Genomic DNA, 23,833 nt, shown 5'->3' with positions numbered 1-23,833 from the left:
GGGACACAGCTACTGGCTGGGCCCCGCTATGAATTCTGGGATATGGTGGGCCACGAAGGACACGCCCGACCCATCCTTCAAATTCGGGGAAATGAAGGACGCATTTGTCGGCCGCATTTGAAGGAGTCGACGAATTGGGACAGCCTTCATCGCCTGGCTGTGACGTAATCGGCCTTCAAATGTGGCCTCCGAAGGATGCAGCCAACGTTTTGGGACACAGCTATAGCCACGCCATTCCAGGGCTTGGTTTTAGCATGGGGGCCTAACCAGGACCCTTACTGGATACCAGGTGGGAAGCGAACTTGCAGCTTCTGCTCCAAAGGTGTGTAGCCTTAGCACTACACTATCCAGCTCACCTTTGTAATATCCTCACATTACAAACTGAGTATATCCATGCCATCACAAAAAATTACCTATCTGACAATAATATTCATTAACCTGCCTAGCAGACTTAATTTCCCAAGGTGCTGTAGTACTGTTCTGGATCGTTCTAACCCCCTTTTGGCTGTGTTTACAAATCATTGCAATTTTCAGCAATACTGAAACAAACAATTGTAGCTCTAAAGCTAACTTAAAAGCCAGTTGAAAATGTTGGCTGTTTAGTGATCTACTTTTCAGTGTAAGAGAACATACTGCATGCTGAACCTGACTTCTACTGCAGGGTATAAAAGTTGTGTTAACAAGAAAAGAGCTGATTGCCACCAGTGTGACAGATATTACCTGTATCCTGATAACTGCATTCAGTGTAGACTTCAGAGCTAGAAAAGCTACTTAACCACTTAACAGCAGATTAGTGAAATCATCTGGTAACTGAGGAGGCAAAGTGATATTTGGATTTAGACACAAAGAGCTTCAGTGTGCTCTGAGGCCTCAGATAATCCTGCTGCTGCTGCTGATCTAATGTCAGCTTCAGGAAATAAACACTGTGGGTCTTGTGGAGGAAGATGGGGCAAGCAGTATTATCAGTGATCGATTTCACAGAGCACAGAAATGGGGCCACTCAAAAACACAGTGTTCTCCGTGTTGTAATAAATAGTTTGCCTTATAATCACGAGTTTCACAATAAAAGCCTGCCCAGTGAGAGTTTAGGTGAGGCTGTTGAAACACACAGTTAATAAATCACCCTCATACTCTACTCCCTTTAATATGTTACTTGAGCCAAATGAAACAAAAATAGATTTTTCCCATGGATTCCTGCTGGTGTTGAGTCATACAGAAAGTTTCTGTTATATTTGTGAAGCTTTCTCTGAGGTTTCTGGATTATGACAGGGATCATAGAGAAAAGAAAAATTATGTTTTTGTTTTGATTTGAACCTTTAAAATAACTATTCATCATGTGGGGAAATACTTCTTCAAGTATTTTCCCACATGAAAATGGATGCCAGTTGTAAGTCTGCTTAATAGAGGATAGTTTTGTTTTGACCTGGTGTTCACTGTTATTTTTGCAGCTCTGTGAGAATTGCTAACTTCACACTGTGTACCTTTTATTTGTGCATAATACAACAGGACAACAAAAGTAAATTAGAGTTAAAAAGAAAGATATACTCACTAGCTAATGAAAAGCCCTGCAGTTTTACGGTCCTATTTTCCTTGTGTTTCTGAAAGATAAGATGGTGATCATGAGAATGCTCAGGTAGAGGCTTCACAGTGGATTTTCACATATCAATAGGTAAAAATACTGTATGATACTGCAAATTTTGGTACTTATCTGATACTAAGTAAATACTGGACCAGTACTGCTGCTACCAATACAGATTCTGTTAACCTATAAAGGCATCTCATGCAGGGGAGAGCAGCCATGATTCACGAGATGAATCCTCATTAATTTGCAAATTATAAATAAAAAACTGTATAATAATTTAAAAAAGCACCTTTCAAGACTCACAAATAGTTTCACAATAAAATACCAGCGCAAAAAACAGAAAACAAAAAAGGGAACTAAAGGCAGGTCTACAAAATATTAGTTTTTAGTTGTTTCTGTGTTTCTGGACTGTGGCAAAGCCTCTGTCTCCTTCTGCATGTATGATGTACAAGATCCATGACATGATTACATGATCTCAGGGACTTACTAGGGACATATGGCTGTAAAAATTCACTGATGTAAGCTGGTGCATGGCCATGAAGAGATCTGAAAGTCAGAACCAGAATCTTTAAATTAATTCGGAATTCAATGGATGAGCAGCAATTTGACATGAGAATACTTAGAAGATTAAGTCAGAAGCAGCTTTCTGAACAACCTGCCGATTTTTCAGGGATTTGTTGTTTAGACAAATAATTTATTTCAAATAAATAATGCATGTTTAGGGTGTATTAATTTCCTAAAAATAATTCAACACAATTCAGTGGGCTACATAAGTTAAAGAACAAAGCATCGATCTTATCCCACTAGTCTCAATCCGAATCCATACCAGTGTTGGTATCGATATGTGGCGGGGCGTGGCCTGCGGTGCAGTGCAGGGAAGGCGGACACACCTGCACGGCATCTGCAATCACACCCCGCCGACTTAAATATTGTAATGGGTGCTGTTTGTGTTATTGTGGTCGTTATGTTGAGCTGGCAGCAGGAGAGCTGCAGCTCTGTGTACGTTGTAAACAGCAACCGTGTGTCAATAAAAGGGATGCAAAGCATGTTGATGTCACCAGGTCTGCCGTGGTCATTTACAGTGGTGCCGAAACCCAGGACGGGAGGCACGGCAGACCCAGGAGTGGGCCATGAGAGGGAGGAGCTGGTGCAAATGGTGGCCGAGCTGGCGGCGGTGTGGCGCCGCCGGTGGGAAGAGCTGCAGGACCAGACTGAACGCCACCTGCAGAGGATGGAGTATCTGGCGGCGCTGATCCAGTCCTGCCCGACACCGCCGCCACTCCCACCGCCCAATGGCGCTGGGGCGGAGGAGATCCAGTCTGTGCAGGTGCCCGTGCCGGCCCCCAGGTGGCGACCAGCCAGCACGCAGCCTGCCACAGCGCCCGTTCCTACACCTCGCGTGGGAGCCGCTGGGGCTCGGCAGGGCCCGGTGTCCATTCCTGCGCCCCGGAAGAAGGCCGAGGAGCCGGCAGCGGCGGAGGCGGCGTGCGAGGAGCCGCTCCAGCGCCGACGGTCCGGGCTGATCCCCTCTCCCGCTCGCGGTGGGGGGAGTAGGTAGGTTCGGCCGGATGGCTCCCTGGCCTCAGTCGGGCGATGGGGGTATGTGGCGGGGCATGGCCTGCGGTGCAGTGCAGGGAAGGCGGACACACCTGCACGGCATCTGCAATCACGCCCCGCCGACTTAAATATTGTAATGGGTGCTGTTTGTGTTATTGTGGTCGTTATGTTGAGCTGGCAGCGGGAGAGCTGCAGCTCTGTGTACGTTGTAAACAGCAACCGTGTGTCAATAAAAGGGATGCAAAGCATGTTGATGTCACCAGGTCTGCCCTGGTCATTTACACGATACTATTGATATATGATACGACATCCATCCCCCAACCTCTAAAGGTAACTACATCTGTGGTTACAATTTTAGACTTTATAAAACATGGACGTCTGGATCAGTAAAATTGAGTCAATGGAAAAACTCCCCAAAACCAGTATCCTGTATCGTTAGGCCACCAAATGGCCAAACCTGTGCAAAAAGCCTTTGGTCTTATAGAAGTCTGTGGAAATACGACTTTCTGACTTCACCTCTATAAATACTTTCTTGTTGAGTTTATGAGTCTATTAAGTCTGTTTTGTAAACCTTCATCATTTTAAATGGAGGATTGGTTATAGCATGTAACCGCCCACTAGCAATGCTAACAAGTTGTCAATTACAAGTCTTTAGCCAATGGGTAGGTGTTTTTGCAGCCAAGATAGTGAAAGAGCAAACACTTCAAAAGGCTTCAGAACTGGACTAATGAAACCAGTGGGTGAATGTGGAAGTTTTAGTGCCCTCTGCACTTTCAATGGTATCCTGTCCCTATAGTTTCTGCCCCACTGGGGATCCTTGAGTGGTTCCCTTTTCTCCTGCTGGACTGCTTACGGCTATGACATTTTTTGGGTGCTGGATCAGTGGGGTGGGATGGCAGTGAAGGGGGTTGGGTTGACGTTGGGGGAAGTGGGGGCCATTTTCCCCAGGTCTCCTACTGAGTGGGACTGTGCTTCTTTTAATACACAGCACCAGCTTAGCACTCATCTGTACAGGATGTTGTTAATAATTACATAGAATACAACAAGATTCACTAGAGACATTGGAGGTGGGCTAGAATGGTATTGCATATCGCAGGTTGAGTTGCCTGGCAATAATGTTACTGGCACCCCTCACTTAGATTATTCTACAGATGTTCCCCAATCAGGGAATTAGGAGACATACCTAAATAAATTGTTTATACTGTAGATTAAAGAGAAAAAATACACGGGGTATGGTTGATATGTGCTTAAATATCCTGGGGGTGGGGGTTGTGGTGTTAGTATGCTTCGCTGTTCACCTCCTGCTGTCTGTCTCTTCGTCATGGTGGGGGTTCATCTTCTTTGGATCTGGTCCTCTGTAGTTCTCAGCGGTAGGGCCTGGAGTGATGTGCTTCTTCTGGTGGCTCTATGGTGTGCAGTGGTGTGGTGGGTACCAGTACTGCTGCATGTTCAGTACTGTGGCATCTGATTGGGCAGGGTCCATGCTGGAGGTTTGGGGCAGTGTGACAGAAGATGAGTGGGGGTTGGTGGATCCTGCCAGTTATGTTTTTCCCTATCTCTTCTGCCTCCTCGTGCTGCACTGGCCTGCACGGTGTGTGCTGTGGTCTTCCTGGCAGGCCCGATGTTTGTCTCCTACATTCGTCCCTCTGGAGTTGGTGTGCAGCTCACCCAGTGTGGCTTGTTCAGACTGTGCCACTAGGGTGGTGCGTTGGTACCCTGTTTGTGCTGGTTGGTGTCCTTCCTAGAGTCTTTTTCCTGTCCTCTGACTCTTATGGTGCTGTGGGCTCTTGTTTTTGGCTGTTTGTGTTGTATGGATTGTCATGTATGGCTCAATCTTTATCTTCACTGTGGGTCTTTGGTTCTCTGGGTTATGCTGCCTGCTGTTGTTTCCTCTTTCTTCTCTGTCCTGGCTTGATTGCTTATTTGGGGTTTTTTGGATGTCATTGTGGTACATTTTACCTTCTTAGATAGTACGTGGTTGTTGGCAGTTTTGGGAGAGGAATGTTGGGGAAGAACTTGTTTACATGCTCACAAGAGGAAAAAAGAAAGAAGAACTAGTGACAAGTCAGAATAACACAAATTGACTGGTGTCTCACCCATACTGGTTTCACAAATGACATTTCAGTTTAGTGCCTCTTTCACCTCCTGGATTCTGACACCTGTCAGTACTTTTCTGAATCACACACACACAAAAAGAAACCAGTGGGTGACATCTTGTTAGCTACTATCATTTTTATAATATCTTTAAGATTTATATTATATCTGTAATCATTTTAGTTGCTCAGCTTATATGCATTCACTTCATACCGGTTACAGATAACGTAGGCTAGGTCCCTTTCTCCTGTCACCCACTTAATGTGAAGACATCCACCAAGCACATGTCCGCTGTTCCATCTGAGCCTCACAACTAGCATTTTAGTAGGTGGACAGCCCTGCATTAAATTTGGTTTAATTTAAATTAGGGTTAGGGAACTTGCACCAAAAATAGTCAGTATTTTATCCTCCAATGAAAAGATGGTTGTATTGTATTTGGGAAAATGTAATTGCAAAGATATGTATACTTTTGTAGAACTGAAAGCAAAAGTTCAGAAAAAATCTATATCATTAAAAGAATCAAGTACTTCAGCTCAGCAGCTTTAACAGTACTTTACTGTCTAGAACTAAAGGATCTAAGTTGTCAACAAACAACAACCACTGTCAGAGATGGAGTACTCAATCCCAGAACAAGTAATAGAACTAACATGGTAATATAACTAAAAATAACAAGTGACTTACAGATGAATCTGGGCTTTTTGAGGTGTTTAGAGCAAGGATTCAAAGGATTATTGTACTGAGAATCTGTCTTCTCTGTGAGAAGAGAACCTTTCTTCTGCTCTCTCCACAAACTCACTTCCTCTCCAATACTGCTATTCACAACGACCACTAGATGGTGCCAAAGGGAATACAAAATAAACAAATGCTCTGTTTCCAATATACAAACACTAATCAGAGTTATATTTTATAAAAGATGTCTAAGAAAATTCAGAATGAATCATTTAATCACCAGTTGTAGTATTTATTAAATTCTATGGATTCAATTTTATTATTGAGCTGTTTTGTTTTTGTTTTTTTACTTCACGGATAATATACAAAGGACAACATCATGTATACTTTCATATTATATCCAGAGGTTGTTAGAGACTTGTGAAATTTACTTGAAAGTATTATGAGTAACAATATTCTGTATGAGAAGGGTAGTTGCAATGCACACTAATACTAGAGCTTATATATATTTTCTCATTAACTTGTGTTCTTTAAATAATGATAATAAAAATGATCATTATCAGTCTTTTTCTGCCTAGTCTGCTTAAATTTTCTACCCACATTTCATTGGGTTTCTTTTTATATTATGGTAATAGTTTTTACTATTACCTCATATCCAATCTTTTGATCCACAAGGCAATAAATGAAGTCAAAGATGATGTTGGCTGACAGCATTTCAGAATGTTTTGGAGATGAAATATTGTTTTTCAATTCCATTTTATTTATATGGCACCAAATCACAGCAACAGTCATCTCAAGGCACTTTATATTGTAAGGTAGACCCTACAATAATACATACAGAGAAACCCAACAATCACATGACCCCCTTATGAGCAAGCACTTTGGCAACAGTGGGAAGGAAAAACTCCCTTTTAACAGGAAGAAACCTCCGCCAGAATCAGGGAGGGGCGGCCATCTGCCAGGACCGGTTAGGGAGAGAAAATGGAGACAGGATAAAGACATGTTTTTGAGCATGATAATCGTGTAGTAAAAATCTAATATAACATGATGATATTGTAAAGACTTCTGAGCTTGACTGATGAAAGATCAAGGTGAGCAAGCCCCGACATAAACTAAACGCAGTAGTATGTTAATAGAAAACTGCTCTTCATTACGTTCTCTTCAAATCACATCTATTTGATGTAAATTGCACAGAATTCTTTTTTATTGATAAACAAACTCATTTCAAGTTGAGTCTGATGATGATGTGTCTGGTTGCATCACATTTTTCATCTGTTCTAATGGATAGACATTTCAAAGTAACCTTTCGTGCACCAATTTGTCACCATCTGTTTATCCAGTCAGAGGCGCTCTTAAAGGGACAGTCAATCTAAAACTTCTCCTGCTCCTCCCACTGTGTTTGCACTCCAAAAGATCCAAACACTGACCTGGAGCTCCATCAAAATAGAAAAACAGGAAGTTCGGGATGACAGACGACAGTGAAAATATTTCCGCCTCCTCTTAGTCTTTTTTCCCTCTCTTCCTCCTTGTCTATCATTAAAGGTGTTGATGGGAGCAGACAGATAAAAAGATGGAGATGGAAAGATTCAAACACATGAACACAATCTGTCACTCTCCTAAATATACCTCCAACACTCTCCCTCACTTCTTACATTTTCAACTCTGTATCCTTCGTATTCTCATTTCTTTATGATGCTTTCTCGCCATGTTAATCTTTCTTTACTTTACTCTTATTTCATCCTTCATCTCTGTTGAGCTCCACATTTTAGATTTGTTTTCCATTTTATCTTCAATTTTTTTGCCCTTCCCCTTGATATTTTTATTCAACTTCTTTATTCAGCAACTACTTAAATTTACTCAACTTTTGCATTTACTTTTTCATTTATCCTATAGCTACTCATGGTTAATCAAGTCTTATGCCAGTTTCTAAAATAGTCAAGAAAAATGAATCTGTTTTTTGTGTTTTCTCATCATTTAATTAAGAAAATGTAAAGACACCAATGTGTTTACATCTCCCAGACAGTCCAGTAAAGCCTTTAGAGGAGTCATGGATTTACATTTCAGTGGCAGGTAAATGTGGGAGTCATCTACATAACGGTGAAATGAGATGCCATGTTTTGTTTCATTTTTTAATGAACTGAGCCCATTGGAGCATAACATGTAGATTTTTCATAATGTTGTGATGATCCTTCTTTTGCAGTTTGATATTTCAAACATCACAGACTGAATAATTGAGTGTTTTCATAAACCTTGAGTAAGATACCAGCATATAGCTAAAAATAACAGCAAACTCTCTTTAAACATTGATCAAATTAGCAAATATAAGAACTGATCTGACACCCATAGACAAACCTGCAAAGAGACAATGTATTTTTTGTAAATGAAATTCATTTTGTTATAAAAATATAAACAAACTTTCCAGGATATTGGACAGAACCTTTTTTTATTGAAGCACATAGAGCTATATATATATATATATATATATATATATATATATATATTTTTATTTTTTTTTTTTTAAACATTTTGTTTAGCATTGACAAACCTTGATTGCTTGAAAAGAATGAAAATGGAGTACTTTTTGATTTGTGAGGACCTTTCACCATTCGATATGATGTTTTGTACTGTCCTTTATGGTTTTGTTTCTTTTGTTTTTGTTTATCCTTGTATTTAAAGGCCAAATAAATAAAGACATTTTCAAATATTATACTGTGTATTTAAGGATTTACAGATGAAGGACAAAGAGCAGCGTTAAAAACATAAACCGAATGAAATGTTTGCAGTTAATACAGGCCCATGTGGAGCTCAAAACAAACAAACAAACAAGCATCAGAAAACACATTTCAGACAGTAGGGCTAACATAATGTGTTTCAGTGTTTTGTGAGCTTCAGGTCAGCTAGTTTGATTTTGCTCTTTTTGACTCCTTCTCTTTTCTCCCTTTCTGCCCCTTTCCTCACCCCCTCATCTCCACCTGAGCCTGACTGTCAGTCAAACATGGAGGGTGGTGGAGGAGACAGATGGAGGTGAAGGAGGAGGCCTCGGTGCTGCTGGCAATCAGTCTGTGTGATTCTATATGTGTCTATACATACTGTGCTGAATATATGTTCAGACTAAACATGGAGGGTGACTGCAGATGGAGGCGACAAGGTCACGTCAGCCAGTCTGCCTCTGCTCCATGCATCTCTGAACACTATAGAAAACACACTTACTCTCATGGACACTTACAGAAGCAGAAAGTTGAAGGATTTCTGTTTTCCTCTTCAGTATCAACATCACAAAATCTAAAATATAAACATAAATAAACAGGAAAGACATTGATTTAGAAACGTACAAAATCCATCAATTCCTCAACTTTGACTTTATTTCCCATTTTATGCTAAATTTCCTTACATTTACATTTATTTTGACTTTTCATTTCAGAGTATACTTACTAAATTTGATGTTTTACCTTACATTTTTACTTTATTTCAGGAATTTCTAATTCATTGCTTGGAGTTTTCAGTTTCCTAATTCTATTATAGGGTTTTCACCTTGGAATATATAGTGCCTTGAGATTGCTGTTGTGATTTGGCTCTATACAAATAAGATAAAATAGAATTGAATTAATTATATTCTATTAGTTTTTATGGTTTTTGTCTTAGTTATGAGGGTTTTTTGTTTAGAGTTCTTAGTTTATTACTTGTAGCCTTTTTGCTTGTTACCTTTGTAATTTGTAAACACTTTCCGTGTTTAGTATTGTTCAGATTTAGCCTTCCTGGTGTTTTTCTGTGTTTTGCCAAGGCTTGTTTGTCTCTGTTTAGGTTATTTCACAGTGATTTCTATTTGTGTCTTGTTCCTAGTTTTGTTACCCATTATTACTTTTACCTGTTGTTTATTCCCCACATTTTTATCCTCTTGCTTTGGTTTCCCTCAGTGTGACTTAATATGAATAGCTGTTTTTATTTCTCCTTTGTTGTGTAGTACTATTTTCCATGCCTAAATGTTTCTCCATATATTTTTCTGGAATCCCATTCCTTTACTGTTTGGGATTTTTGTTTGGGATGTTAAAAAGAACTGAAAAATACCCATGAATGATTTTATTTCAAAATCGAATGGCTAACATGCACTATAATCTGAACTGTAAGTGTAAGTGGTTTGCCAATGACCCGTTTGGTGTTAAGAAGTCAACTATTATTAACTGCTTTTGCTGAAGGTATGCAACAATGCATCACTGACTACAAGACATATCATTGACGCTTAACATTGTTTCATCATTTCGTCATCACTTTACTGTTTCAGAATTAAAACTGAAAGTGGAATTTTCTTTTTCACATTCATGCAGTGAAGTTACTTGAACACTGTCAGCTCACAGGTTCAGGTGGAAGGTTTTTCCCTTACCTTGGCAAACAGAACAGTCCCTTCAGGAAAAAGCAGAGGTGGTTGTATCTGTATATTTGTGAATGTTAAGTGATGGTGACAGCTCAGAGTAAGAGCAACGGAATGTCACCCTGACACTGAACTACTTTGATATCTTCAAGCCCTTTTTACTTGCCCAGAGAGTTGAGGGAATGTAGTTCTCTATGACAGCATTCACGTTTAGCTGCAATGCACACCAGGAGCCCAGGTTTTCACACTTGAAGAACGACTGTATGCTGGAGCTGTAAGAGCTTCACCACACTCTCTGATACACCTCCAGGCAAATGTGTTTCATTATATAGAGAAAAAGGGGGGGGTGCTGGTATGCTGATTGCAAGTACCGTGTACCTTGGGTGATTCTAAGTCACTAATATAGAAGCAGGGGTTAAAAACAAAATTGACTAGTATGTGTGTCCTTGATTTTAAACCGATAGCTTTTAAATCAGTTGCGATGTCTCGAGAAATGTATGGAATAAAAGCTGACATTAATAGCAAATTAGACCCATTACAGCTTACCTATAGGAAGCGACAGAGTGCGGAGAATACCATCAGTGCTGTTACAGATAATTCTGTTACTCATATGCCATGCTCACTGATGGCAACATAAAGAATGTTGCCAATGTAATATCCACTGTTTCTTCAGATCCAGCCTCTTCAACACCAGCTCAAACGGCTGTCAAAGGGCCTCAGGGACAAGATTGTAGGCTTTCACACACAATGGGCTACAAGTCTATTAGCTAGAAGTTTGTTAAGAAGGTGACAATTCTTGGTGTGATTATTTGGAAATAGAAGAAATATAAAATGACATTTGCCTCGGTCTGCAGCTCTATGCAAGATGTTTTAGAAAAGTGGGGGATCAGCCCAAAACTACACAGGAGGAGCTTGATAATAATCTGAAGGTAGTTGGGAACCACACTCACCAAGATCACCACTGGTAACAAACTATGCTGTAATAGATTGTAAACTTGCACCACCTGCAATGTCCTCCTGCTCAAGAACGTACACATACAGGCCTGTGTCAAGTTTTCCATTGAACTTTTAAATGATTAAATTACTTCTGTTTCTGATTTAGAGACAGAGAATGTACTGTGGTCAAAAGCAAAACGCTGGGCATCAACTCGACTCGTTACGTTTGGAGGAAGAGAAAGGCTGAGTACTGCTAGGGTTTCTCAACTACTGAAGTAGTAAGTCACATTTCGTTTGAGGATTAAAAAGTAATTTCATTCAGTGCCATGCAAATTGTAACTTTTATGTAATGTGGTTTTTTTTTTTCTGAATTTTTGGTTAATATTTTGTCTCTCTCTATTAAAATGAAAACAGAAAAATGAAGACTGAAGAGTGCCCTCACAGCATTCCTTCATAGTATGTGCACATGGTCATCAATCAAACGTGATATAATAAGGAGGTTTTTATTACTTCATTTATATCATAACTCAGAGAGAGGTCATTGTTACATCAAGTGTAACTTAAGTTCAGTTATGTGTAAGTATTACACAACATCAGACATCCATTTCTTCACAACACACATACTTGTACTTCTACTTGTACGTGGACCCAAATAAGTCCCCCTAAGATTGAGTCTAAGCCTGTTGACTCAGAATCTGTTTTCTAACATTGCTTTGAAGGTCTGTCCAAAAGCATCCCCATTACAATGTCTGAAGCATTGGTCCTCACATATACAGGCACACCAAGGACACACATGCGCGCGCACACACACACACACACACACAACTACAGTCTTATCTCTTTCTAGCTTTAGCCCCAGCCTCCCTGTCCTCCCTCTTTTCATCGTCACCTCTTCTGCCTTTGTGAGCTGACTTATAGAGCGGATGGGGGAATATTTAATGAAAAAATATTTTATGAAAAAAAAAATGATATAGATAGAAAAAAGAATATTGCTGCATTTGCTTCATATTAATTGGAAACAAAGTTACTTTGCAGACAGCAATACAAAGAACTGCAGGCAGGCTCAGCTTCAGGCTGGGCGTGCTCAGCAGGGCATGCAGTCTCAATAACTGAAACTTATGTGTACATTCAGTAGGAAATCGCTGTAGTCAAACATCTGTCTGCTTCCCAGGTGTTTGATGGCTAATCTATGCTGTACATCACTTCCACTTTCCCACGCTGTCAAGCTCATTGCTGACATCACAGGTTAAATTGAATCATCTTTCGGCCCACCAGGCCGATCAACTTCCACTCTACGTACTTTAAATTCCACTGCTCATCTGTCACTCTCCTCCCCATCTATCTCGTCCTCTCCCATGTTACTCAGGCTCCATCCAAGCCTCCAACTTCATCTGCACCACCAGTCTCTGCTCTCTGAGGCGGTCGTGCTCTAACCGCTGGAAATATGAAATGACCGTTGCCCTCGATCTGCAGCTCCATGCAAGTTCTTGCCTCATGGGGTGAGGATGATCATAAGAAAGTTGGTGGATCAACCCAACACTACACAAGAGGAGCATTAACGAGGCAGTATGTATTCTTTAGTATTTAGTATCTATTCTGCTGTGATTGGCCATGGGAGTCTAATCCCAAAATAGCTTAATTGAATTCTGTATATCAATAAATCATGTTCAGTTTTTTCTAATGATCTCTCCTTATAAAAAAGGGGTTTGACAGGAAAGGGTGAGCAGGTTGGTAAGCAGAAGGTTAGGGAACTAAGCAAAGGCAGGTAAAGGAGGGTTGGCAGACGTGAGTGGGAAAGCAGTTTCTGGGCAAGTCAGGGTGGAAGCATTTTTCAGTTCAGTTTCAGTTTTCAGCCAGCATAGGTTCAATCTCTGAGGTTAGTTCAGGGAGCCCGCCATCAGAAGACACTGGCACACCCCCATTCTCAGGGCACCTGGACCTGGGGTATAGAGTATATTTGGGGAGTGTGATTGTGTGTACAGTGTCCATTTGTATCTGTCTCTGCGTTGGGTGAGTGCTGAGTTATTGTATATGTGTGCCTGAGGGTGGGAATGCACGTTTGTATCTGTGTGTGCCTGTTCGTCTGTGTCTATATGTCAGGTCGAGTCTTAGACTCCACCTCTCTGGGAACAACTCAGGCCCTCCAAGGTAAGGAGGCCTATCTCCCCTCACCGCACTCCCTGCCGGTGGCTGATGCCCTCAAATGTCGGTGCGTTGGTGGTTCTTGGTGTCCGGGGCTGGGCGCTCAGGTATGCACCGGCTCACTCCCGGGGGCTGCTTGGCAGGGCCTGGTACCTGTGGCTTGATTGGGCCCCTTCTGGGGGGTGGAGGGCCCTCTGGCCTCTGGCCTGGGGCTCGGTCCACTCTGGCGCAGCTGGCACTCTGGGGACCTCTGGATGTCTGGGGCCTGGATCTCCTCCATGCCTGCTTCATGCCCTGGGGGATGGGGCTATGGCTCCCCACACCATCTAGCAGATTATTACATGGAGAAACCTTTTGAATACAAGTGCACTCATCCACACAGGTGTACACACAGGTGTTCTCAGACACAAGCTACACCTTTCTTGGCTGCTACCTCAAAGCACATTGTGCGCTGTCGGTCTTGCGTGCTGCACAATAACATTCAATATTTAGTATTTACTGTTATTTACACTTAATAAGATTATTGCGATGGTGTTGTGTTTATTATGTTGCTCTTTTTTTTTTCTCTCAACAGGTGCTCCAGGGGATTTTTTTTCTAAGTGCCCTTTCTCACTGTCCTTCTTCCCCTGTTTTTCTTTCCCGGTCTTTCTTTCTTTTTCTTTCTTTCGTTCTTTCTTTCTCCCTTTCCTATCCCCCAGTCATGATTGTCCTATCTGTAACAACTGAAAATAAAATAAAAAATAAATAAATAAATAATAATAACAAAGGTCAATCAAATGGACAAATACGGCAAGGCCGTGGTGATCCATTTGGTAAAGTAAATCCTTTGGGCATCTTTCTTGACCTTCAGACAATAATTCTGATGGCTAAAGAACCAAACGGGACAGGCACAAAAAAAAAGAAGACACTGTCAAAGAGATCAGTCCTGGCTGAGGCACATGCACAGGACTTTCAGTTTGTGCAGGCCAAACCAACAACCGAGGAAGCTGGGGCTGGTGGTCTGTCGGCTTCACCTTTGGAACTGGAATGGGTGCAGGGTGCTCAGTCTGCTATGTTACTGGCTCAAACCCCAGTTTCTGGGGTTAGTTCTGGGAGTCATGGCATAGATTGAACCATCTACAGAAGCGGAACTATTGTACCTAGCAGCCCTCATCCTCATTACAGGAGCAGACATGGTCCTGCTTCTGGTTATCCTGGAAGCAGGCTAGGACTTGGCATCAAGCAACCAAGAACCTTAGAGTGAACATAGCCAGGTGGGAAGACTAGTGAAGAGCTTGGGTGCCGGGCTACTGCTGCAAATGCTGTGACAAGGCTTGATGGGTTGGCCTGCTGCTGCAGTGATGACAAACAGCGTTGCTGAGGACCACACTTTCTCTTTCAGAATGCCAAAACAGTGGGAATGGGCTCAGGCAGGTGGCTACCTGTCACTGAGGCAGGCGAAGGTGTGGATCAGGAAAAAGGTATAGCAAGACCCAAATGAAGTAGTTACAGGAGAATGAAGAGTTGAAAGAATCTAGTTCTTTAGCCTGTGTGGAAGAAAGTCGATCAGCCTAAATTTTCCTGTGGCAACAGTCTAAATCCTATCAAACACTGCTTCATGTAAGCAGGATGAATGTTTTTCAAAACAGAAAACTCAGTTGGCACTCAAACTATTTCAACTGCTCATCTGTGTGAAGAATAACAAAGCTATTGGAATTTAGTCCAAGAGCTTGCTTCTGAATTCTTGAGTTCTTTTGAAAGAAATCAATTTCATTTTCTTCTTACTGAGCTTTTGGATCAGTTATTTTCTTTCAGCCTCACCACTGCAGTCCCATTTATGGTGTGTTCCTATTATAAATAATGTATTCTTTAACCCAGTGTGTCCAAGTCTGAGCTGTGAAATGACCATCTCATCTCTCATGTTCCTTGCCAACAAAGAACCGAGGAGAGACAAACACTATAAATACACACAAGGTAATTAGGGAAATGGGAAACCTTTAGGTACACGGCTGAAACTAATTGGGAAAACAAGACAAGGGAAACAAAACTAAATACAATGCACATGAGACAAGAAACTATTGAAATAAAACAGGAAAAAACTAAACATGATGAGATCTACCACAGAAACTGAGACTTAATGGACACTGAGAAAGCAGACGGTCATGGGTCATGAAAAATGTTGAATACCCAAGACGATGACATTCTCACCAGCTCTCTTCTTCCTCTTGGCTTAAGCCAGTAGTGGTTTTCTTGGTGCAGTTAAACCATGAAAGCCATTTTTTTCACAATCTGTGCAAAAACTGATCCTAAGGTGTATTTGCTGCTTGAACTCCGGGTTCATATGAAATGTGCTAACTAATAATTTTTGAGATTGATAACTTTAATAAACTTCTCTGCACCAGAGGGAACTCTTTGTTTTGAGGTTTATTATTCATCAAAATCACGTTCATCATAGCATTTCAAACTTTCTTGTAATGTTCTGGACTGACTGACCTCAGTGTCATTATTGAGTGGTTTTTGCCATAACATGGATTACTGCTGCAGCCTAACAGGGTTACTTACTGTATATGAAAACCAGCTCAACACAGTTTGTTCTAAAGAATTTCCCATGGTTAACCTTTGACAAGACTCACCTGTTATCTGGAAGCCTTTGCAGGTGAATACTTCATGAAGCTGGTTAACATATTGACAACATCGTGCAAAGCTGTCATCAAGGCAAACAGTGTCTACTACAATGAATGTACAACATGTATCAATTTCTTTTTCCCTGCTTCCATATGTGTAATAAATCCATATGTGTTATTTCATAGTTTTAGAGCTGTCATTATAAAGGGAAAAAACTCTTGGGTGAGGAGGTGTGTGTCCACTTCTGTCCATTTCTATATCAATATCAGAAAGTGTAAATCATGTTTTATACAAGCAAGGTTCTTGAGAAAATGTGTATAGCTGCTTACCAGCTGTTCCCATGTGTGTATGTTACGTTTTGAGTGTGTGTTTATTCTCAAGAACAGATTTCATCATACGCACACACTCACACACACACAGGTCATGTGGATGTTCATCCAAATCTTCCTTCAGCTCAGATCACTGACAAAATAAACTCTGGAAGTGTTTATTTTTCCTGACCCACCAGCTGGGAGACTCTGTGCGTTCATGTTTATCTATCTTTGTGAGGACAATTTTGAGTTCTGAGGTGGTTTGAAGATTCAGGCTTGGTTTTGGGGTCCAGGTTTAGGGTCTGGGGCCTCAGAATATATTATGTCAACAACTGTCCTCATAAGAATGGAACTATAAATGTGTGTGGGTATGAAAGTGCTCTAATCTCTTTGATGAACTTAGTCGACCTTTAAGAATCACTTTGTCTTCATCTCCATTACTTTATTTTTCTTTACTGAAACTTTTCTTTCTTTCATTCTTTCCATCTCTGTGTTCTCTCATTTGTTGCCATCAATTTTTTTCATCTTCTGCTCTTATTCTTATCTTCAGCTTCTCTTCTCTTATGTCTATCTATCCATTTTTAGAATATTACCAAGATATTACAAAGTATTTTACATAAGGAGCTAAAAACTGAATGCTGAAATAAACATCATTTACATAAGTGAGTTTACTAAACAAGCCACTTAAAACTCTCTGTTTTTAGTTTTCTCCAACATATATTTGTAAAGTGTTTTTTTTAACATTAAATCATGCATGTTTGTCATAATTTGCTTCCACTTCGTAATTTCTTTGCTTATTATTGCCAAGCAAAAAAAATTAAGAAACTAACTTTTATTCTGGTTAGGGGGTAGCGAGAGAGAGAAAATACATTCCCACAGAGCAAGACCCATTTAATATACATTTTAAAGAGTGGTACAAGACACAATCCTTTATGATTACTAAACATGTAAACACCTTTAAACTAAACACATTTAAAAGCACATGCACAACAAATTTAAGAATAAGCAACATCCTACTTTAAACCACAATCATGAACCACTTCTCATTTTTATAATTCACAGTACATACAGATAAGTAGCAACGGTTATAAAACTGCAAAAATTTCTGTCCTGGACTACGAAGCAGGAGACACACAGGACAAACATTTTCACTTGGTGCAGAAGTGAATTACATTCACTACACAGTGGGATCGCTGACTGGGAATGAAGAATGTCCTCAACGCATTTGTTTTGCAGTTTACGAGTAGGGTAATGCTACACAAGCTGATGAATGACTGCATTTTAGTTTCAAAGCTACATGAGGAATAGTTCCTCAAGTCTCACCTGCATAAGTCATCTGCTCCAAGCTTGGACTCCCAAGGCTCTCCCATGAAGCCAGCGCTGCCTATTAAAGTTGAAGAAATTAGTGTCAGACAGATGAACACATTCTCTGTGAAAACATGCATTATTCTATTTTTTGATCATTTTTTGTATTCCTAGGGTATTTAATGGTAGAACGGGAGGCAAAGCCTTCAGCTTTCAGGCCCTTTTCTGTGGAACCAGCTCTCAGTTTGGATTTAGGAGAGAGACACTATCTCTACTTTTAAGATTAGGCTTAAACCTTTCCTTTTTAATAAAGCATATAGTTAGGGCTGGATCAGGTGACCCTGAAGCCCCTTAGTTATGACAAAAAGTTGATTCTGTTTATCTGGATGCCGTGTACTCAGTGGGAAAAATGCCAGATGAACGGAATCAACTTTTTGGGATTCCCTTATCTGGATGATTGTGCATGCATCAAGACATGCCTTAGTTATGCTGCAATAAACCTAGGCTGTTGGGGGCTTCCCATGATGCACTGAGTGTTTCTTCTTCACTTACCTTTTATTCACTCACTATGTGTTTAAACAACACTCACAGTGTGTTTGTTGTCCACATTGCTGATCCTCCCTGAGCCTGGTTGTCTCAGAGGTTTCTTCCTGTTAAAAGGAATCTTTTTCTTCCCACTATGACCAAGTGCTTGCTCATAGAGGGTTTTCTGATTATTGGGCTTTTCTCTGTATTATTTTAGGATATTTACCTCACCATATAAAGCACCTTGAAGGAAGTTTTGTTGTGATTTGGTGCTACACAAATACATTTTAATTAAATTGAATTGAGTTTGACTCGTTGATTTTTTATGTATTAGTTCTGGCTTCCTGATGTCATCCTGTTTCTGTCTGTTTTGTCACTTCCTGTTTTACTTATAGTCATTTATCTCTAGTGTTTTGTGTTCAATTTTACTTCCTCGCATGGCATCATTGATTGGATTCAGTTGTACCTTGTTTTCCCCAACTTTCCCATGATTAGCCCTCAGTGTGTCTGTGTCAGGGTTTTAATAGTTTTGCAATTTTCATTAGTTTTTATTTTTATTTCGTTTTGACTTCAGATTTTCAATTTTATATTAGTTTTAATTAGTTTTTACCAATTGTTTGCTAGTTTAGTTTAGTTTTTATTTTTTTGAAAATCCTTAGTTTCAGTTTAGTTTTTATTAGTTTCAGTTATAGTTTTAGTTGTGTTTGCAATAATTAAGTGTAACAAAATCCCAGTTTCACCATATCAGTCATTCTCTTCTGCTTATCCTTGGTTATGTTGCTATTCCAGCTACCATACCCTGCACCCTGGACAGGTCGCCTGTCTGTCGCAGGGCTAACATGCAGAGACAGACAACTCACACACTGTAAAATCTAATTAGTTCCCAGAACTCAAAAAAATTATGGAAACTCGTTGCCTCAAAAAAATTGAGTAAAATTTAGCTAAAAATGACTAAGTTAGGACAACTTATTTATTTTGAGTACTCTGTACAAGCTTATTTGTTCCCAGAACTCAAAAAAATTGGATCAAGTTTACGTAAGATGACCAAGTTAGGGCAACTTACTCATTTTGAGTACACTGTACAGCCTTGTTAGTTCCCAGAACTCAAAAGAATTATGGAAACTCGTTGCCTCAAAAAAACTAAGTAAAGCTTACTTAAGATGACTGTTAGGACAACTTATCCATTGCAAGTCTGCAGTATTAAGAATAACTTGATATCTCTGACTGTACAATACTAATTGTTTACCTACTGACAAACATGTTAAGTTCAATTAAATGAAAAAACAATTTGTGGTAACCTGAATATGATTAAAAATAATTAACAACACTTTTTGTAATGATGTTAAAATCAGCCCAACTTTTATTTTCAAACACAAAGTATAACAGCCAACATACTGGACATGTTCTGCTGAACAACAAACAATTATATTGCCATCACTGTTATAATCTTACAATGAAACAAAGTCTCAGATGTAATTATTCTGAAAATAAGTTTAGTTCTACCACAGTTTGTTTTGTACTTACATTACTTATATAATCAAAATAAAATATTTGTTGTTCTGTCACAAGTGCAGTCTCTAATTTAAACAACACATTTGTTTTCCATTCCAACACATGAGCTGGAATGTTGTATTATTTTAAGGATGCTTGTTTCCAGTCCAGGCATTACTGCCTGAATGACTGTCATGGATCGAGGTGATCCAAATGTAGGTGCAGAAGAAAGTCTTTAACTTTCCCTAAGTACAGTGGCAGTGGATGTGGGTTGGCGATGCAATGAGCTTGAACCTGCAGGCGACCATCTTCACTGACCACACCATCTGTGACGGAGGACTCATCTCTCCTGTTGTCCTGCAAGCAAACAATCAGATTTTTTGGAACATGAACTTAATTGCTTTCTTAAAACATTTTTTTCTGCATTTGGTATAGAACAGACTCCAATTTAGACGATCTCAGGCTCCCTCCCCACCGGAGAGGTGACATTCAATGTCCCAAATTGTCAGTCTGGATAGCCCTGACCACCACCCAACACACAATAATGTCATGAAAGCATCATTTTAAAAAGGGCTATGCAAACATGGCCAATAACTTTCATTCTAATGATGTGCAAAATGATTTTGGGCACAAAACAGATTTTGCTGTTAGAAAACTTGCAGACTTCACTATATACAGTGTAGACCCTCTAAACTAAGTTTGGGGGATGTGATCTTTCAAGAAATGCAGACCAAACTGTTGTTGTTTGTTTACTTACACAGCATGTCTTGTAGAATTAACTGTGGTCACCAGCAACAGCATAGTGCAGTCATATCTCAAGTCTAATAACAGAAGACAGGAAAAGATCAGTAAAGAAACAACTTCCCCAAACCAAAGCACAAATAAAACAATAAGTAAAACGGGCTGATCTACAGTATGATTAAAGTTCAGCCTGATTAATATAAATGTCACTGACAGTTGCTAATATATTGGAAAACCAAAATACTTACTGATGTCTTTCTGTCCAACAACAGGAGTGCTGGTCCCGAGCCTCAAAGACAGTAAGAAGCAAGCAGAGGGAGAAAAAACAGAACATTTTTCAGAAACCGATTTGATCCTTAATGGCTGTGCAATCATTGTAACATAGAGTTTGCTTATGTTGTTAAATAAAGGCTAGATTTCACATTAATAGATGCCACCGATGTTCTAAAGCTGCCACAAAGCATGAAAAAAAAAAAAAAAAAATAGACGTCTCCGAAAACGTCGGAGCATTTTTGCAAATATGTGATGTCTTGATAAATCGAGCAGATATTTGAAATTTACACAGCTACATTCTCGCCTGAAAATATCTTAAAAGTTTATTTTGTGACCCAGAAAAAGTAATAAGTTTTTCCGCGGCGCTCCTCCACCATTGCCGCGCTTACAAGTACGCACAGGCTCAGACAACCGTGGCCGACAAATGCGATCCTCCTTTTCCCCAGACTACCCTTTCTGGGTCACAAAATAACCTTTTAAGATATTTTCAGGCGACAATGTAGCTGTGTAATGCTCAAATATCTACTTAATTTATCAAAATATCACATATTTGCAAAAGTGCTTCCACGTTTTCGGAGAGCTCTGTTATCCACCCCCCACATCCCACACCTACCCCACCCCTAACGGCTGCACCTCCCGAAGTATTTTGTCTGGGCTCTTATATCACTTATTTATTTCAAACAATCAACAGAAAATTTCACCACATAGTTTTATGTAAAGTTTTTAAGGCTGTGGTGTTAATTTTTAAGTAACATGAGCCCAGCGGCAGCAGCAACGCTAGGCTAACACTAACTAGCTAGCAAGATTTTAAACCTGGTGCTAAACTAAGAGAAGCCACAAAATCAGTTTGAATAAGAGTAAACATTTACTCACCAAGTCAGTGTATCAGGTAAAGATCCACAGCAATGACAACAATAATATCTTGAGCTGAGGCTTCTCCAGGTTTGCTCAACATATTCCATAAAAAATGCACCGTGAACATGCGGACTGATCGAGAGGGAGGAGGACGGTAGTCACGTGGCATTTTCAAAACACATCTTTCATCCTTCCGCACTGAGAAGCAAAACTTCCAGCTTACTTAGTTTTTCTAAGTTAAGACAACTCAAATAAATGGAGTTTATCAGCGTTTTTGCATAAAAAGTACTGGTAACTTATTTAAATTGAGTTCTAATAACAAATTGATAAAAATTGAGTTCAGCCTATTTAATATTTTTAATTAAACACAATATTACATTTTACAGTGCATTCCCACCTATGGGTTCTTTAAATAAATAAATAAATAAATTAGGGCAGATGAACAACCATTGATACCAGGCAACTATAAAATGTATATCTTGGCCCCAATGAGACTATTAACTCTTGCAGCACCGGGTGTTAAGGCAATTGACTCACACAGTTATGTAGATATCCCAGTCCTGTTGTCTCGGGATGCATCACGCTGCCTTGCCTGGTGTTAGCTTCTGTTTCTGGGGATGAGGGTTGAGTGTGCTCCCTTACCTTCTCAAGGTAAGCTAGGTTAGCCTTCTTGTGTGAGCTTTTCAAGTGCACTTTAAGGTTTGTGGGATTTTTTTTCCCTTTAGAAATGTCCCTCATAATTTGTCTCTTTCCACTACAAGACACTTGCTTTATCCAAAACACAGTCATATTCAAAGTAACCCCAAACTGGACTCTGGCGCTTTCTCCAGACTTTTCCTGACATGATTCTGCGCGTGGACGGAGCAGCAACACAGACGACTCGACTAACGTACTGCCACCTGCTGGCATAATGAGACACAGCAAGAAAAAAACCTGGAAACTAAACTTCTTTTTCACCCTTGACTATTGTGTGACACGCACACATCAACGAAAACTAAACGCATTTTTGCTATAAATTCAGTTAATTTTAGTTAGTTTTGTGAACACTCATTACAGATTATTACAGATTTAATTAGTTTTCCTTTTTTTGTTTTTATTTTTATTTCCGTTAACGAAAATGTTTTTTCACTTCTAGTTTTCGTTATTTCGTTAGTTTTCGTTAACGTTAATAACCTTGGTCTGTGTGTATATATAGGCCTGCCCTCAGCTTTGCTCTTTGTCAGAGTGTGTGTGTTTATCCTCACTTGTGTGTTCTGTTTCGTCCATGTTACTTTTGGACTTAGTCTTAGTCCAAATTCATCCTAAATAAAAGGTTCACCTTTTGATAGCCCAGTCTAGCAATGTAAAGGTATGATGTAGATGAATGCCTGTGATTTGGCACTATATAAATAAAACTGAATTGAACTGAACTGAGACTAAAAGTACTGTGGTTGCTGCTTATTTAGTCCAGTTTGTTCATGAAATAAAGGTTTTCAACAAACATTTTTCATCAGTATGTAGCATATACTAGTTGACAAACACTAAACACGTGTGCACGCACACACACACACACGGACACAAACACACACACAAGCTCACACCATTAACTACAACTCTGGGGTAAATGACGCCAAATCCAAAGTTCTCACTTCTCATGCAGGACAAGCTGGGATCACAGTGTGTGTGTGTGACTATGTATGCTCTTATCACCTCTGCCTCATACACACTGCACCTCAGGGCTGACACACACACACACAAACACACACATACATACACTGTGAGAGCACAGATGGCCTCACATTCATGTCTCCTGCCAAACAGATGGACCTGGCTGGATTCATTCAACGACAGATACACACAAACACACACGAGCATGTACACACTGATTTATTTCAGTTGGCGCACACACAGGGAGAAAACTCCTTATTATCCGTAGTGTGTGGAGGATTTCACAGACACACACATACACGCATTTGCGCTTACGTACAACACAGTGCTTCACACACACACAGTGGCTGTTGTCCAATGCTCGTTGCCCTCAGTCTGTCCTAAAACACACACACACACATACTGATGGTGGCTGCTGTCCAATCACAGTGCCCTCAGTGTGTCTCTGTGAGTCGGAGATGTGAAGTCTAATTAACAGAACAGCATCAATATTGATGAGGGCCATTTTATTCCATCTATTCCCAGTCCTGCTATTAAATTCACTTAAGTTTCACTTCCTGTTCATAAACACCATGCAGCACATCAACAGGATCAAAGGTCAACATTGTGGCGGCCACTGTACAAGTCTTCTATGATTTCAGACAGCTATACTCAGGCAGAAATATCGGGGCAGAGTTCTGATGAACGGGCTGGGTTTAAATTATAATGTGGTGTGCTCGGGGTGTACAGTAATGT

General features: G+C 40.1%; 2 protein-coding genes across 2 annotated transcripts; one reads left to right on the top strand and one right to left on the bottom strand.

Moving 5' to 3' along the window:
• The first annotated feature begins 225 nt into the window (after positions 1-225).
• On the top strand, positions 226-13,225 carry LOC109196046 (cyclin-dependent kinase inhibitor 1C). The gene is made up of 5 exons (XM_019349229.2): positions 226-322; positions 2,665-3,136; positions 11,371-11,482; positions 11,619-11,660; positions 12,571-13,225. Exons 2-3 carry the CDS (start codon positions 2,736-2,738, stop codon positions 11,459-11,461), a joined length of 492 nt encoding a protein of 163 aa, XP_019204774.1. The 5' UTR covers positions 226-322; positions 2,665-2,735; the 3' UTR covers positions 11,462-11,482; positions 11,619-11,660; positions 12,571-13,225.
• Positions 13,226-13,362: 137 nt separating this feature from the next.
• LOC112843169 (homeobox protein Hox-A3-like) lies at positions 13,363-22,003 on the bottom strand. The gene is made up of 3 exons (XM_025901179.1): positions 21,989-22,003; positions 17,585-17,645; positions 13,363-13,672 (listed from the first exon to the last, which is right to left on the bottom strand). The coding sequence occupies exons 2-3, from the start codon at positions 17,595-17,597 to the stop codon at positions 13,404-13,406; spliced, it is 282 nt and encodes a 93-aa protein (XP_025756964.1). The 5' UTR covers positions 17,598-17,645; positions 21,989-22,003; the 3' UTR covers positions 13,363-13,403.
• Between the last annotated feature and the right edge of the window lie 1,830 nt (positions 22,004-23,833).

Source organism: Oreochromis niloticus, linkage group LG19 (genome assembly GCF_001858045.2).
Source record: "Oreochromis niloticus isolate F11D_XX linkage group LG19, O_niloticus_UMD_NMBU, whole genome shotgun sequence".
Classification (NCBI taxonomy): domain Eukaryota; kingdom Metazoa; phylum Chordata; class Actinopteri; order Cichliformes; family Cichlidae; genus Oreochromis; species Oreochromis niloticus.
Note: the sequence above shows the minus strand (reverse complement) of the source record. Positions and strands in the feature narration are given on the sequence as shown.

Excerpts from the sequence above, each read along its gene's own strand:
- LOC109196046 (XM_019349229.2), top strand. The coding sequence starts at position 2,736 with ATGGTGGCCGAGCTGGCGGCGGTGTGGCGCCGCCGGTGGGAAGAGCTG. Across the intron at positions 3,137-11,370 it reads GCTCGCGGTGGGGGGAGTAG|AGACAGAGAATGTACTGTGG; the intron begins GTAGGTTCGGCC and ends TTTCTGATTTAG.